At 42.2% G+C, this 15,559-nt stretch overlaps 1 protein-coding gene across 2 annotated transcripts in view; it reads left to right on the top strand.

Annotated features, from left to right (window-relative positions):
- LOC126565014 (solute carrier family 66 member 2) overlaps positions 1-15,559 on the top strand; it is a 204,660-nt gene that overhangs the window by 180,086 nt on the left and 9,015 nt on the right. For both annotated transcript variants that reach the window (XM_050222149.1, XM_050222151.1), the window contains exon 2: positions 2,396-2,609. In XM_050222149.1, coding sequence (XP_050078106.1) covers positions 2,407-2,609 — 203 coding nt within the window. In that variant the 5' untranslated portion in view covers positions 2,396-2,406. The remainder of the gene's footprint in view (positions 1-2,395; positions 2,610-15,559) is intronic.

Here is a 15,559-nt window from a genome sequence, read left to right on the forward strand (position 1 = left end):
GTAAGTTTGTAATAAATGTAACTACCGACAAAAAAATTGACCGGCAGAAGTTTTTCTCCAGCCTTTGTTTACGATTATTCAGCTGTCAACAAAGACAAGTTCCCAAGAGGCAAACAGTTGGCAACGGGTGTCAAAAACGTCATTGAATTATTGCAGTTTGTTTGATTGTGGTAGGAAATTGATGATTTTCATTATTTGGCGGAGGGTGAGGCGAAATAATATGCATATAATCTCGTTTTACCGAAGATTTACCTTCATTTTCAATACATTGTTCATACGCGCACTTTGAACAAAACTTTATTGTAACTATGGGCATGTACAAAGTCTAAATTAATTAATTTAAATTAATGAGTAAACACAAATTTTATTCATACGAACACTATTACAGAAGCAAATTATATCATTTCAATTTGAATGAACTCAGACACTTCTTATTATCAATTGTTTTTAATATATCTTTTATTTATATTTGCTATTTCTCCCTGTTGTTAGTACTAAGGGATACCTGCAACGAAATGCTGGTCAAAATTTAAACCCCACTTGACAGCTGCGTTTTGATGCCGATAAATCATCGCTTGCGCCCGTTGTTTGTTGTCATAGTGCGGCAGTACGAAGAAGAAGTGCATGCAAAGATACATCAAGCTAAATCGTACACGGGTCGGTCGGGTTGTGTTTCGTCCGCTCTGCAAAGCCAAGCAAAAGGAGACGAGGTCTAGTCGCGCGTATTGGCCCACAGTTCAGCATTCGTTATCAGCAAGCTCTTTGTCCCGGTCTACGCATTCGATCTGGTTCAGTGTCGTGGTTTGAATTTCACAAGGGTTGTTTCGCCAGAATGTTTCGTGCTGCGATCTTCAATGCATCGAGACACGGCTGAACGAAAAACTTGAACATTTGGCGAGTGCTTTGCTGCAGTGCGTGGTGTAATTGTTACGAATATTTCTTAAACTTCCTTTCCCCCGAAACATGAGGGCAATTGTGGTAGAGTAACACGGTGAAGGAAGCAATAAAGTTTAAGGTGAAAACACGGCTCGGAAAAGCCGTCATCGCCAATCCAGGTCGTGTGTATGTGTCGTGTCGGGTATGCTAAAAATACCGAAATTTTGTGAGTGATTTTTATTTTACCTTTTTTTTGGTGTGTTGTGTTTTTGTTCGCGTTCCACCGTAGTGAACGTGATTTTCGCTCCGTGAAAGTCACCGTCGTCGACTGCATCATTCCGGGCGATAGAGTCGCTTTTCCTTCCAATCTGAGCCCGGCGCATGAAACAAACCGTACCCACCCTACCGTCTAACACTTGCGAATTGTAGGGCAAAACGAGGCCAAAGAAAGTCAGCATTCGTCAGCAAGGGGGAGGGAAAAAGAGCCAACGAGCGAGAGGAGAGAGCGTTCCGAGGGAGGGTTTTCACTTGCGGAAAAGATCTGCGAAACAAAGTCGGCACAACACTTGCGGGAAGTGAGTGATTGGACACGCCGGCTTCGATGGTTGGAAAACTGTTTGATATCGCGCGCGTAAAGGGTTTCAGAGTCTAGCCGAGGGGTCTCAGAGAGGTCTTGGGACGAAAGGGTGAACCCAGACGACGTAGAATTAATCACGCGTGTTTACACTTTTCACACAACGCTCGCTTGTGTTATCAGTGTTGCAGAGTAGAATCGTATTGTAAGTTGTGACGCCAACCAAACCCCGGAACAGTGTGTCGTTAAGTTCTCAACCGAAGAAGAGGCCCCAAGCGCGACTTCATTGCTGGGACACACAGCTTCTGCCACACAAAAAAAAAAAGGGAAGAGATAGTGTGTCGTCAAGCAAGCGTGTCAAGGCGGGCTCGGATTATCATACCACTATCGCTCCAAGGCAATAGAAGACGGACAGACAAGAGCCGCGTCCGTCATAGAGACGAACAAAGTAGTCGCCGATTTGGTGATTTTGTTGAACAAAAACTATTGGGAAATAAATCCGAAGTCTCCAAGATCAAACAGACAGAGCACAACATAAAAGCGCAACAACGGGCTGCTGGCCGCCTGACATATCTCTTTGTTGGTCGAAGAAGGAGACAAAGCATTTAACACACCATCCTTCCAAACGCAGCGGAAACCGAACAGATGATGCAAATGTCCGGAGTCGTCCACAAAACATTTGCCACGAATGTGCAATTCCTTCACCACAAGCGTACCACATTCGGCTGCTCGATGGAACACCCGAAGCGGATGGTAACCGGAACCGATGTGCGATGCTAGAATAACCACCCATCATCACCTTCTTTAGCATCGTGAAACAACCTTCTCCTCCAGCATATCGGAACAAAACACAACGGAAAGATAGTGTTTAAGACAGCACAGACACAAAACACCAGCATCCGGGTGGCCGGGTGGGAGGTCGACACGCGAAAAAACGAACAACAGGCAGCCTCGCGATGGATTGGATTATCAACGATGAGCTGGGGCTGACGGTGGGCCATCTGGTAGGATGGACGTCCGCATCGTTTATGGTGGTCGGTGGAGTACTGCCGTACATACCCCAGTACCGGCAGATAAAGCAGACGCAGGATCCGGAAGGGTTCTCGCTACACGTTTGCCTTGCACTGCTGGTGGCCAACACACTGCGAATACTGTTCTGGTAAGTAGTCGTTTCACTTTTAACGAGGTGGGTGTGTTTCTTTAATCTTTAACTTTTGGTAGCTGCACAGCTTTATGTATCACTCGCGAGCCCTTGGAAAGGAAGAAAAGCGAGGGATAAGGATTGGAAAGGACACCTGTGACGTAGAGGAAAACATGCCGCTCGTTTAGGAAACGGCCAACTGTTTTATAATCCTTCTTTAGAGTTTTTGGTCCTGCTCGAAATCGATCGGACTAATCCGCTTCTCGTCGCTTGCGGGAACGGAATAATAATATTTCTTTAACCTTTTGCAAGGACAAGGAATTTGTGTAGCTCGCTATCGGAATGTCTGACCTTTTCCGTGGCGTGTGGCTATGAGACTGTTCCTATCGCAGAACAAGCTCTGCTCGTTTTTTTCTTCGGTGTATTAAAATTAGACAGGTAGAATTCCGCTTTCCCTGGAAAGTATCCGGATGTCCGGTAAAAAGGAGCCACACGATGCGGTTAGCAATTCGGTTAGGGTTTGAATGAAGAAACATCGAAAAACATATAGCATCAGATAACACAATAGCAGCGCCCAACCCAACCGAAATGGTCGAAACAAAACGGTCTACGTCTATCTCGGCCATACATTCTGAGGCTCTCCAGTCCCGGCGCTTGACCGCTGTTATCAATGGTATTTCAGGGTTTTTGGGTTGGTCCTCGTAATAGAGAGGCCCCCCGATAGGATGTTTAAATGCTATATTGTGGTTATTGTGTTGCCTGGGGTTGGCTGGATCGATTGTTTATCGCTTGACTAAATAAGTAGAGTGAAATCGAACATAATGCTTACCGAAACCTTAATGATCCCCGTTGAGTATGACGCTGATGGTGAAAATAGCATGTGGAATATACATATATTTATGGTTATTTTATTTTGCTACCTGAATCATAGTAGTTTCCGGAGTATCAATCGGGAGGTTATGCTGATTCACAATATGAATAATCTTCCCTTTATATTAAACAAACAATGTCCGCCTGTTTGGAAGGTGCTTGTTCAAAAAACATTTAATAATTGAATAAATTTTTATTTTTTCTGCTCATAAACAACCTGCTAAATGGATTTTACCTGTTAATTTGAAAAAAAGTGCCGATTTAATATATTTTCCTACGCACCAATGAATCAACTGATTGATCATCAAATATGCTTACTCATGCTTTATCGCATTCCGTACTCCGAAACCGAGAGAGATAGGCACTCGATTGCGAAAGTCCACACCACGCCTCGATAATAGCGGACGATAAGTTGAAAATGACGCGATAAGACAGCCGACCACAAAAACTAGCCCAACTAACCGTGCACCCCGACCGCGAATCCGTACCGGTTGGGAAAATACAAAGAAAAACACAATTCCTTCCGCAATCTCTCACCCCTTTGGCATGTGGGTGGCGTTGGAACGCAAGCGAAAGAAAATTTTCATTAGATGTACAACCCCCCCCCCCCCCCCCACATCCCCCACGTACCAAGCCATAATCGGTGGTAGTAGAGTGGCAAGATGATCGAACGGTGCGGCAATACGCATTATAGCACCGCGATCATAAAGGGTGCGGTGTCTCGCGGAGGCGTTAAAACAAATGGAAACAAACGCAATAAGCACAATTGCGCGCACATCAACATCCAAACATGGATGCTAATGTAAGTGCGGATGCGAATCGGCACAACATGCAAATAATAGTGGAGAAGCAGGCCTGCAACGTGCAAAACGTGGCGTTTACATTTGCATACCGGTTGCTCTGCCGGTGCTGAACCCGTGCTAAGTTCACCGCCGACCGGAACCGGGGGGATGAAATCGATTGTTTGGTAGTGGTGTGTCGGCCGATAACCTGACCTGCTCTCGAATGGGAGAGTTTGGATGTGTGGAGGTACATCCGGAAAAAACGATGGAGTTATTTTGAACGAAAGATCGTATGACAACGTATCTAAAAATACATTTTGTCAAAATAGGCTGCTATTATTATTGTTTCACTTGACTCATTCTACCCTCATTTGTAGTCTATTATAGTAACATTACAGACATTAATATTGATCACTGATATGTTGATATGAATATTCAAAGTTGTGCTGGGCGTAAGCGCTTAATTATAAAAAATTGCATTGATATACAGTAATTCTTGAAATTATTATTGAAGACTGTCCCAAAAACATGATTGCAACCGTAAAGAGACCGTTGTTCAGTTTTTTTATTGAATTTATAAAGCTAAGTCAACAAAAATGATTCTCCAAAACGAATTTCATATCCCTGAAAATACAAATTATGTTTAAGATTCTTTAAATAGAGTCTTGCTTAGCTTATCGGGTCTTGGCGTTATTGGTCTACTGCATTGGATCATTGTCGATATAGCTAATGTTCTAATGACGTCAGTTGTAATGACGTCAAATGCCAATAAATATGTCGGATTTTCTCGGGGACGCATCTACGCCATATCTTCGGAGACTGACGAGTCTTATAAACTGCACAATTATGAGATCATTGTAGAGATCTTAGAGATCTCGTATCACGAGTGACTTCTCGAATGTCCTTGCAATTATTCTCACATTAAAAATCCGTCTGGGCATTTTCCAGATTAACTCCAGGGAAGTTCCTCTGAGTTAGTTTAGGATTTAATCACTTGTCGATAGAGTCACTGTTGCTCGTTCTACTGCATACAGAACTCATGAGATTAGCGACTTTTCGAATTTCGTTCCAAATATTCTTAGGTCAAAAATCCATCTGGGTTTTTCAAGACTAACTCCAATGAAGTTCCTCTGATGTAATTTAGGATTTAATCACTTGTGGACAGTGACTATGTTTCTGGGGCGTATGTAGAAACTGAGCCTACGCATCTTCTATACAGCTTCAGCTTCATCCTACGCGACGAATTTACAAAAGATTCCTCAGACTTTAGTATGTCCGGTTGTTAGATTTTCGAATAAAAAAGTCTTTTTATTTAGTAGTGTTATCCACTTGCAATACTTTAAAATTCCTTCCATTAGAAGCAATGCAGCAAAAACTTAATAGCATTTATAATTTCCTCTCCTGTTCGATTGCTCTATTGACGTGTATTTAATATGCTCCTAATTGCACTGACAAACCAACTGACGTTGATGATAACCGGTAATGAATTGCATGAAATGTACGCCCATCCATGCGTCGATGTACTTATATTTCGCTTGGTATAGTTTCCCACCAGCCCGGCCCGGCAACAGCTGATTCGAAAATTTCGACTGCAATCTGCTACTGCCAGGCGGACGAACTGTGTGAGCAATCGATAATACACACACACACGCACACCCCATCTCGCCGTAGCGTTTGCCGGATTTGGTTTGATTTTTGATCGGTTTCCTCTGTCGGCTGCTGGTGGCCTCGAATAGCAATGAGGTGAAGCAAGGATGACGGATAATACTGTGGCTGAAGCGAGATGCAATATTGCCGGAGATGGGTAACGTTGGACGTGGACGGGGAACGTGACAAAATGTTCAACTCCCAGACCATTGCCAGACCATTTTCGCTTATACTTATCCACGCCAAAGCATAGCGAATTAGGCATGTTTAATATTTTTCCTCTGTTTTTTTCTGTATGTGTGTGTGGCTGTTCAATGTATGTAGTCAGCTTCATCGGTAGTTGAAAAAAGCTCCACGGCACACAACGGTCGGAAATTGAAGGCGGAAAGGTAAGTGCATAGCACGTGCTAATGCGTGAATTGCTAATGCTCGATGGGCCACCGCCATTACGAGACTATATTTTGTGCTTCCGTTGTGCTTTACGCGCTCTATCTTCTTCGAAGGACCAGCATGTGCTGCTCGTGCAAAAATCTTCCCTTTTTTTTCACTGTTTACTATGGGTTTCGTTCTATTTTCTACAAGTCACTACGGGCTTGGGCTTTCTTTAATATGTATTGATTTATTTCTTACCTTTACCTCTTGGCCACCAAGTGACCTTCCGCCCCGTACAAGTTACCTGAAAGTTTGCAAAGTTCTGTGGCGAGCATTCGCCACAGGAGGACGTGCCTTTTGCACGAGCAACATCGATAAACTATCTCTTTTTCCGGTCGGGCAGGTCGGGAACGTGGTGTTTTTCGTCGGTTAGAAAAAAAGGTGTGTTACAATAGAAGAGGAAGAATTTAGGCCCAACGTGAAAATGCGTTTGTAGAAAAAGGACAAACCGTGCACTTACTTTACGCTAATGGTATTAGAGGCTTGGCTTTGCTAAGGAAAGTCACGGAATAGACACGAGCATACATTTTGAAAGTGAAGTAGATAAGCGTTGTAGCCCGGTCTATGGTCACTGTATTGGCAGTTGATTGTTTGGTAAACATTATGTTATTTGATTTCCGTGCTATCGCTTTATTTTATCAAAACCTATTCTCTATTAGCATCTAATGAAGGGTTAAAAGAAGCTGCTAATGAAACGTCACAGGTGTCAATTGTGGTGGAAGTGGAAGGTGTTAAGTTCATCTTTTCTGAAAGCCTGATGTAATCGGGAGATGTCTGTGCGTTAAGTGGGAAGATCTATAGGTATATGTAATTTTTCATTCACTTATGCGAATGCGCATTTCCCGTGCTGTTAAAGCAGTAAGGTACGCGTGGATGAAGAATGTTTACCCATTGGTTTGTAATTGTAGTCATTGTTAGGGAAAAACGAACTTAAAAACTTTAACAGTCTGTAGACAGAATGTATTTCTTCTTTTCTCCTCTTGGAATTGAAATACCAATAGTCCTTCTTTTTGTCATCCTGGACTTGATTGTCCATGCCTGAATAATCAGCCCTGCGATCCACCATTCTGTTGTTAGGAGATATATTTCTACACAAAACTCTTAATCCCCAATGAGACGATAGTTGTTGTGGGTTATACTGAACTTTCTATTTATTCAGTAACACTTACTTACTTACTTATCAGGCGCTACAAACGCTTTGCGGTCTTGGCCTGCCGCAACAGAATCCGGACGGCCTAAAAGGGAGTTGGGTCGTCCAGTGCCATGCGTATAACATGGCCAACCCCTCGGAGCCTGGCGAGCCTAATTCGCTGCACGGCGGTGATTGTCCTTCCACACATACGGGGCCAACGATCCTTCTGAGCATCTTCCTCTCGAACGCGGCTAAGAGGGCTTCGTCTGTTTTGGACAGGCTGGACAGGCATGTCTCAGAGGCGTATGTCGCAGTATTGGGACTATAAAGGTTCGATACTGTCCCAGCTTTAACCGTCGCGACAGGTTTTTTGAGGTGAGATGTTTCCTCATGCTGTAGAAAGACCCTGCTCGATCCTTTGGTAGGCCTCTGCCTCCTGGGAGAGCCGCAGACCAATGATGTCTATCAGCGTATGCCAGGATCTGGGTTGACTTATAGAAGATGGTTCCTGAAGTCTTCACCTCCGAATCACGGATGGCCCTCTCCAGCGTCAAGTTGAATAGGAGGCAGGCGAGCCCTTCTACCTGACGCTGGCTTTTGATGGTAGCAAAGGACCCTGAGAATTTTCCATCCACATTCACCTGGCATGTAACGTAGGTTATGGTCATTCTAACAAGCCTGATCAGTTTGGCCGAGATTCCAAAAGAGCTCATGGCCTCGTAGAATTTTACCCTGGCTATGCTATCATATGCGGCCTTGAAATCTATGAAGAGATGGTACATGTTCAACTGCTGTTCAGCCATCTTTTCCAAGATTTGCCACATGGTGAAGATCTGGTCAGTGGTAGTCAGTGGTATTTTCCGTTTCGGAATCCTTTTTGATAGTTTCCAACTATCTGTTAGACGAATGGGACAAGCTTATCCTAAAGGATTAGGTAGAATATTTTGTAGGCGGTATTCAACACCCTAATACCCCTGTAGTTGTTTCAGTCCAACATATCTTCCTTCTTGTTCATAATCAATTGTAAATAAATAAAAATAAAATATCTTCCTTCTTGTATATGGGTTACATGATGCCGTAACACTGGCTCAGTAACACTGACTGAATCAATTGATAAGCAATAGTTTATTTAGCTTCCCTTAGCAATAAGACCGATGACTTGAAACATCTGTGCTAAGAAAAAAGAAACCCAAGAATAACGCTTTTTTAATTGAGTGGGACTGAACTCATGGTAAGAACAACCTCTGCCACTCTACTCAAACCAGTTTTCGTGATCTCATCAACCGACTGCCTCCTGACTATGATTGTCCAAGCGGCAGAATTCATGGCCACAGTCTTGAATCACAGATTGTGATGAACTCTTCGAACCAGCCGGCATCCAGTGTCCAAAGAGAATCCACTTCCAAACAGTCTCCTTATTAAGTCGTGGTTTTTGTTTATTTATAAGTTGTTGTCATCGTCGTTGTCATAATGAACGGCTTCCATAGACGCAACGATAAATTCACTGGAGTATCATCCGGTACGATGCAATAATGCGATGAGATTTCTTTGAAAAATTAATATCAAATACATTATTTTTTAGGAGAGTTGTTCTATTTAGTGAATTTCTAAAGTATAAAAGCCAATGAAAATCCAACCCTTTTTGAAATGAACCCATTAGGGTGCAATACATTTGTGCCAAATAAGTCTTCAGGACCAGGAAGATCAATTTGTCGCTAAAAGCAATTTCTAAGTTGCGTAAAGTATTTATCATCACTGTTTTGCGGCATTGTTTCGGAGCAGAAATTGTGGACGGCCTTACAAAAGCTTCCTTGAGTTTTCTTTTGCCACCCCCAAAATACTCACCACCGACTCCCGACTGACACAAAGTTCATTAGTGATTTACATAGTTTCGCTCGGAATTGAATTTAGCCGCAGAGAGCAACCGGTCGAAGGTAAATTTAATTTCAGTTTCACCACACAACGTGACACACGCCAAGGGAGAGGCTGCAAATTGGAGTAACTACATTCAAAAGCAGCTGGCCACGATCAGGGCTCCTTTTTTTTTTGCTACGACTGCATCGATACTACAACCCCCACATGCAGTATTCGTGCCCGGTGCCAAAGCAATTTGTCGTTTAGATGATTTGTATTTGCGGAAAAAAACGGTGGGGTTGGGAGCAGTTAAAAATTGTACGACTAGGGCAGACGCCCACAAACAGTTTATTGGAGCGTGCTACAGTTTAACGTTACTGGTCCGAGGATGTCCGAGGATGACAGGTCTAGTGGTAGCAGGCGAGAGTAACATGATGATGCACGAGCAGTAGCAGCATGATGGATAAAGTGACTAGTTGGATTGCAACTGAAGAGATGAACCAATTAGAAGCTGGTTCGACTAAGTTGGTTCCGAGTAACAGGGGTGGTGTGTACATCACGCAATAGAAACAGTTACTCCGTACACGTCGGGTGCCAATTTACAGGTGATGTAAGTTGACATTTGCCAAAAATGTAGATTACAACACTTTTTTCCAAAAGTTTCATGCATCCACAACATCCGTTGGCAGAATTGTGTTTGTTAGTGTGGCTTGATGAGTTAATTCCAGCAAAAAAATATTGCAACACAAGTGTAAACTGTTTCCGCATTCGCAACAGCATAGCTTTCAAATTAGTGCGCAATGCTATTGTTTGCTGTAGCATCATCATCATGATGGTGATTTACGCCACGACAACGACCCCTTGCGATTGGAGCTGATAAAATGCCATCTTCCCATGTCCTGTACTTAGCGCTGCACGCTCATAAATCGTTCAAAAACAGTCAGTTACTTATCAGAGATTCTCTTAAGTCAAACTGTACTCGCTACCCGGCTGTAGGCGCAGCTGTCTCACTCGAAAAGTAAGACACCTACAAGCATAAATACCGGCCACCTCGTACGTAACTGAGCACATAAAGCGTAGACGCCTTCCGTCGCTACTTTATTATTCATTCCTTTGGCTGTGTATATCTCGCTCATCTTGCTCTGCTTCATACATTCTCGGCAGAGTCTGTCATACTGACGGTGGGACAACCGAGTCCCACAAGGCAAACTCCACCCGAAACCGTTTAACAATGATTAACTCAGTTTGTTCAGTGTGGTGGGTTAAATTTTATTGCTCGTTGATATGATAGGCGCGAATAATGTTGTTAATAAACAACCGAAAAACTCCGGCTGCATGTATCGGAGACGCTTTGAAGTTTAGCGAATTTCTAATTTGATTGCGAAATTCAATTGTCTGTGAATTGAGTGATGCATGCTGATTCACCGATTTCATTCGGTGATTCATTCGTTCGGTTCATTCATAAATTAATTAACCTATTATGGTCAACGATATTTGTCTCGCAGAATCAAGCTTCAATTCGATGGAATCCGGTTACGTCTATTTGGCAACGTTGCTATTGGTGAAATTGCTTAATTTTGTGTGTCTTAATCGGGGGTTTAGCGTTTAAAGCGTTTTAACGTTTTTTAATCGGGACGGTTCGGTGGTGTAGGCGGCAGCGGTGCCAGTCTGGAAACGGCAGAACCGAGGTTCAAATCCCATCCGGGGACCGTCCCCCGAAGTGAGAACTGACTAACCAACTACGTGGTATCGGCAGTCTAGAAAGCCATTTCGTCGATGACCCCTTAGAGGTCATTAAGCCAAGAAGAAGAAGAAGCGTTTTAATCATTCAATTTGAAGTTTGCTGATGATAATATAACATTGTTTATTTACCTTTTTGTCAAAAATAACTATTTTTAACTCAGTTTTACATGCTGCTATAATTTTATTTTTAAATATTCAACGAACACTAGTCGCTTGTTTCTCTCAGACCTTTCAATCGCGTGTCGTTTACCACTGGTTCTACACTTTCTTTCCAAGGAGCAAACAAAATCGTTACGCTTTATTTTCTTCTCTTTTCCCAACTACAATTTCTATTGGCACGGCAAACTGTCAACATTCACCATTGCACTGCTCGACATGCGACATTGACCGCGAATCAACAGTTTGTTCGTGCCTGCAATTCGTATTTGCTGTGGTTCGTGTAGTTACGCCGTTCCCCCAAACCCACCCGGGCTAGAAATCCTTACATATCATTATTGCTTGGCAAAGTGTCTCGCTGGACATGTTCGCACCATGCGTTGGGTTCTCTCTTTTCCCGCATGGAAGTGGAGATTTTCAAAGTGTGTGCTGCGTAACACTACACTAATCCTACCGATGTGCGAGCCAGCGTAGCGTACGACGAGCGGTGGAGGTCACAGAATTAAATCATAAAAACATAACATGGCCTCGGAGTAATTCTGCTCAATTGGATAACAGGAGCACCTCAGCTTAGAATATGCTGGAGATGATAGTTTTCCTCTTTTTTCTTCGCAACGATGATAGCAAGTTGAAGCAAGATAACTAACTATTATCCGCCCAAGTGGAAGTTTTCGTTTGTGGAAGTTTTGTTCGGTAGAAGTTTCGTTATTCTGGGGGAGAGATGTCATCATCAAGTTTTTGAAGCACTTTTGAAGTTGACTTTAGTTGTTAAGTATGGGGAGAGAAATTCAAATGGGCTTATTCCTAATGAACTTTCTTCTTGCCAGTTGATAAATGGTGTGTGAGTGTGTTTGTGGGTAGTTAGTTGACCGCAAAGTTAGTTTTTTAAACTCTCAGTACTCTCTCTCTCTCTCTTCATCGTTTAGAATGGAATCGAAGATCAGAATATGAAGTTATCTCTTACCTGACTCCATTGGACTGTTGGCGTTCAAGACTGATAGAGTCCTCTTATGTGCTGTCCTCTTATTGCCCATCTGTTGATGGACTTGACCTACATAAAAATTGAACGATGGAACAAAAGGAGAAGAGTTCGAGTCTATTTCTGCAACTGGACGATCTGTAGGATATGATATGGTTTTGTCACACATTTGGGAAGCGCCAAGTGGCTAAGACAGAACAAAAATGAAATACAACCAGTAGCGAACGATAGGCCGGTCAGCCTCTTTACAAGTGATGTCCACAGCTGCTTATCGTCTAGTCGCCGCCACTCTTTGCGGCGTTGATTTGCTCATGTCATCAAGATTTATTATTGATTGTTTGCTCAACCTCGAATGGTGCCCATCATGAACGCAGCCGGACGAACCATGAGTCCGCTGCCAGTGATAAGCATTACAAACAGACTCTTTGCTAGGAGTTGAGACGAATGTCCACGCCAGGCCGTACAGCTGATTGCAGGCATTATTATTTGCGAATGCTTGCTTCGTGAGCGAAGAGATGGGCTCACAGTAAACCTGTTTTACGAGCCAGTCCAAACGAGCAAAGTTTATCTACGTAAATAATTTTATTTTAATGAGATAGTACGTGATTTTGCAAACCATTGCTCTGGCGTGTCACATTGAGTAAAATTATTAAATATTCAGTTGATGAGAAAATGTATCACATAATTGGACGCAGCATCCAAAAACCTAATTCAATTTAAATGGTTCGTTTATGAATTTTATGACACTTCAAACAAAATTGAAGTGCACTACCAGTGTTTTTGGAATCATCGATCCAACAAATAATTTACCTTCATTTTTCTTTGCCAGCACATACATATATGGGTTACACTTTGAAGAACTTCCGCTCGAGAGCGATACGAGGGTTCACTTGTGCTGCCTTAAAAGTAAATGCTATTAGCATTGTTTACTAAACATTCAACTTTTTTCACTTCATTGTAAGCACTTTTTCAACAATATGCACTGCATCTCGAATTGAAATAAACAGGAGAGGTTTTCCCCGCTGTCAGCAAACCATTAACGCAAGGTTTTGTGAGTTGAAATAGTGTTGCTCTAATTATTTGAATTTTTCTATTCGTCCTCCAAACGGTTCTGTGTTGAAGAATGTTGTAAACGGTGGAAAATCGATATAAATAACTGCGCTAAAAAGCAACCGTATGGAGTTTTCAAGCGACGACCACACACCATCCATCCAAAAAAAACAAGGTTAGAATTCACAGTTCACCGTGCCGAAAGTATCACCGGTGCTGATGGGTGCCTACCGGGGGACAACCATCATCATATGGTCTGGTGGCTACCTTTGCCAAACGTACCTACCTCCCCCCCAACGCGGAGAGTAAAGCGTGTCACCAAGAAAACCGCACAAGCAATCGAAAGCAAAAGGTGAGCAGGTGAGCAAAATGTATGAAGTGTTTTCGGTGTTTGACTTCCACTTTGCGGCGCATTTTCTCTACCGGCCACCAGGCCTGGCACCAGGAGCACGAGGAGCCTGCCAGTTTTAGACGTTAGTTGTTTGTTTTTCTTCCTTTACTGACCTAAAAATAAAACATCTGCAAATCATAAACGTATGAACCCTGGCGTGCAGGGTTCCGGTGCTAATCTGGTCGGTTTGGTTTCTTTGAAAAATGCTAAAACACAAAAGTCATTAAATTTGTACTATGTTTCAGTTACAAGCGTTTCATGATGCGACGGCCGTCAGAATATTTCGAGAGACAGATTTTTTTGTTTTTGTTAGTGACCTGATCTGTAGATGAATGAAGCGCTATTTGTGGATCGATTCGGGTTGCTCTTGTGAATTGTGTTCTGGTAAATTAGTGTAGGTAGCAACAGTCACTGAGCATTTTCCACATGTCAATGTAACGTAATGCATTTTGTATGTTTCACGTCATGCAGGTTGAGTTGCACTTACCGTGTGTTATTTTGGGAAGAACGGGATTGTATTTTGCTTCAACGTTTGTGTTTTTTTGAGTTTCCAAACCCATCCTCCTTCTTGGTCGGTTCGAACATTTTTGGAATTTTTAATGTTACACTAGACAGAGCTATTTCAATTATTTTGGCGTATTTTACATTAAGGTTTGTGGCAAGTGACAAGATAAATTACATTTTAGTTTTGGTTGATATTATTTCATGTGTTTCAAGTCAGGAACCGCGGGATAGAGCATGTGCTCTTGTTACCTTTATAATCTCTGTCATTAATAGACATAGCTCTGATATTACAGCCACAAGGCATTACCCTGTAATTTCATGATAAACAAAGCTCAATACAATCTCTGAAATTAATCGAGGATTTAGCGGAAACATTTGCTAGTAGAACTGAAATCTCTTGCACTTTCTCGATTCTTTTCAAGTTGAAGCAGAATCTTTTCGAACAATTTTAGACAAATAAATTAAAATACATATGCTTAGCATACAATATTACGCTTTAGCAATGAAAATACTGACATCGGGTTGAAAAAATGTTGAAAATACCCCACGTTATCTTGAAAGTTGTGAAGAAAATGCAACACTTCTTCATCAATCTTCATCTTGAACAGAATCCGAAAATGTTTCAAATATTGTTCAAATATCTTCTTCTTCTTCTTCCTGGCTGGCTAAGGTCACGTGCCGGCCATCGAATGACTTGCTACACTTGCCGACTTGCCGATACCACGAAATTGGTTAGTCAGTCCTCAACTACGGGGAGACGGTCCCGGATAGGATTTGAACCCTGGTCCTGTCGTTTGAAGACCGGCGCCGCTGTCACTTACACCACCGGGCCGCATCCCAAATATCTTGCTACCATATGAGTTGCTATCTTCCATTAATCTTCGAAGAATCAGGACTAATTCTTCTGTCCTCTAGGCTTAACGACCCTTTTAAGGTCACCACGCTGGCCTTGAAATGGTTTACTAGACTTATTGATGTACTACGTAAATGGGATGGTAATTCCTTACTCCGGGTGTGGGATTTTAACCCTGGTTGTGTCGTGCGGCACTGCTGTCACCTCTACCACAGGACCAAACTTGAAATTCATATTTTTTAGAACAAACTCAAGTTTTTTTTAAATTTAGAATTTAGAAAATTATGATAAATTATATAAAATTATGATAATTATAAATTAAAATAAATTATGATAATTATTTAATTTAGAAAATTATGATTAATTACAGAAATATGTTGGAGTCAGCCAATTTTAGATAAAAGAAGATAAATTACGTAAGATATCCCACTGATGGTATGGTACTTGTACTTCTTAAATTAGTATATTAAAGGTGCTTAATGTAAAAACACGGTCGACCCCGTTGGTAGAGGTTGTAACGGCGCAGTAACTAGAATTCAAATCTCATCCAGACCGTTCAACCGTACTGAGGACTG

The sequence above is a fragment of the Anopheles maculipalpis genome, chromosome 3RL (assembly GCF_943734695.1).
Source record: "Anopheles maculipalpis chromosome 3RL, idAnoMacuDA_375_x, whole genome shotgun sequence".
NCBI lineage: Eukaryota > Metazoa > Arthropoda > Insecta > Diptera > Culicidae > Anopheles > Anopheles maculipalpis.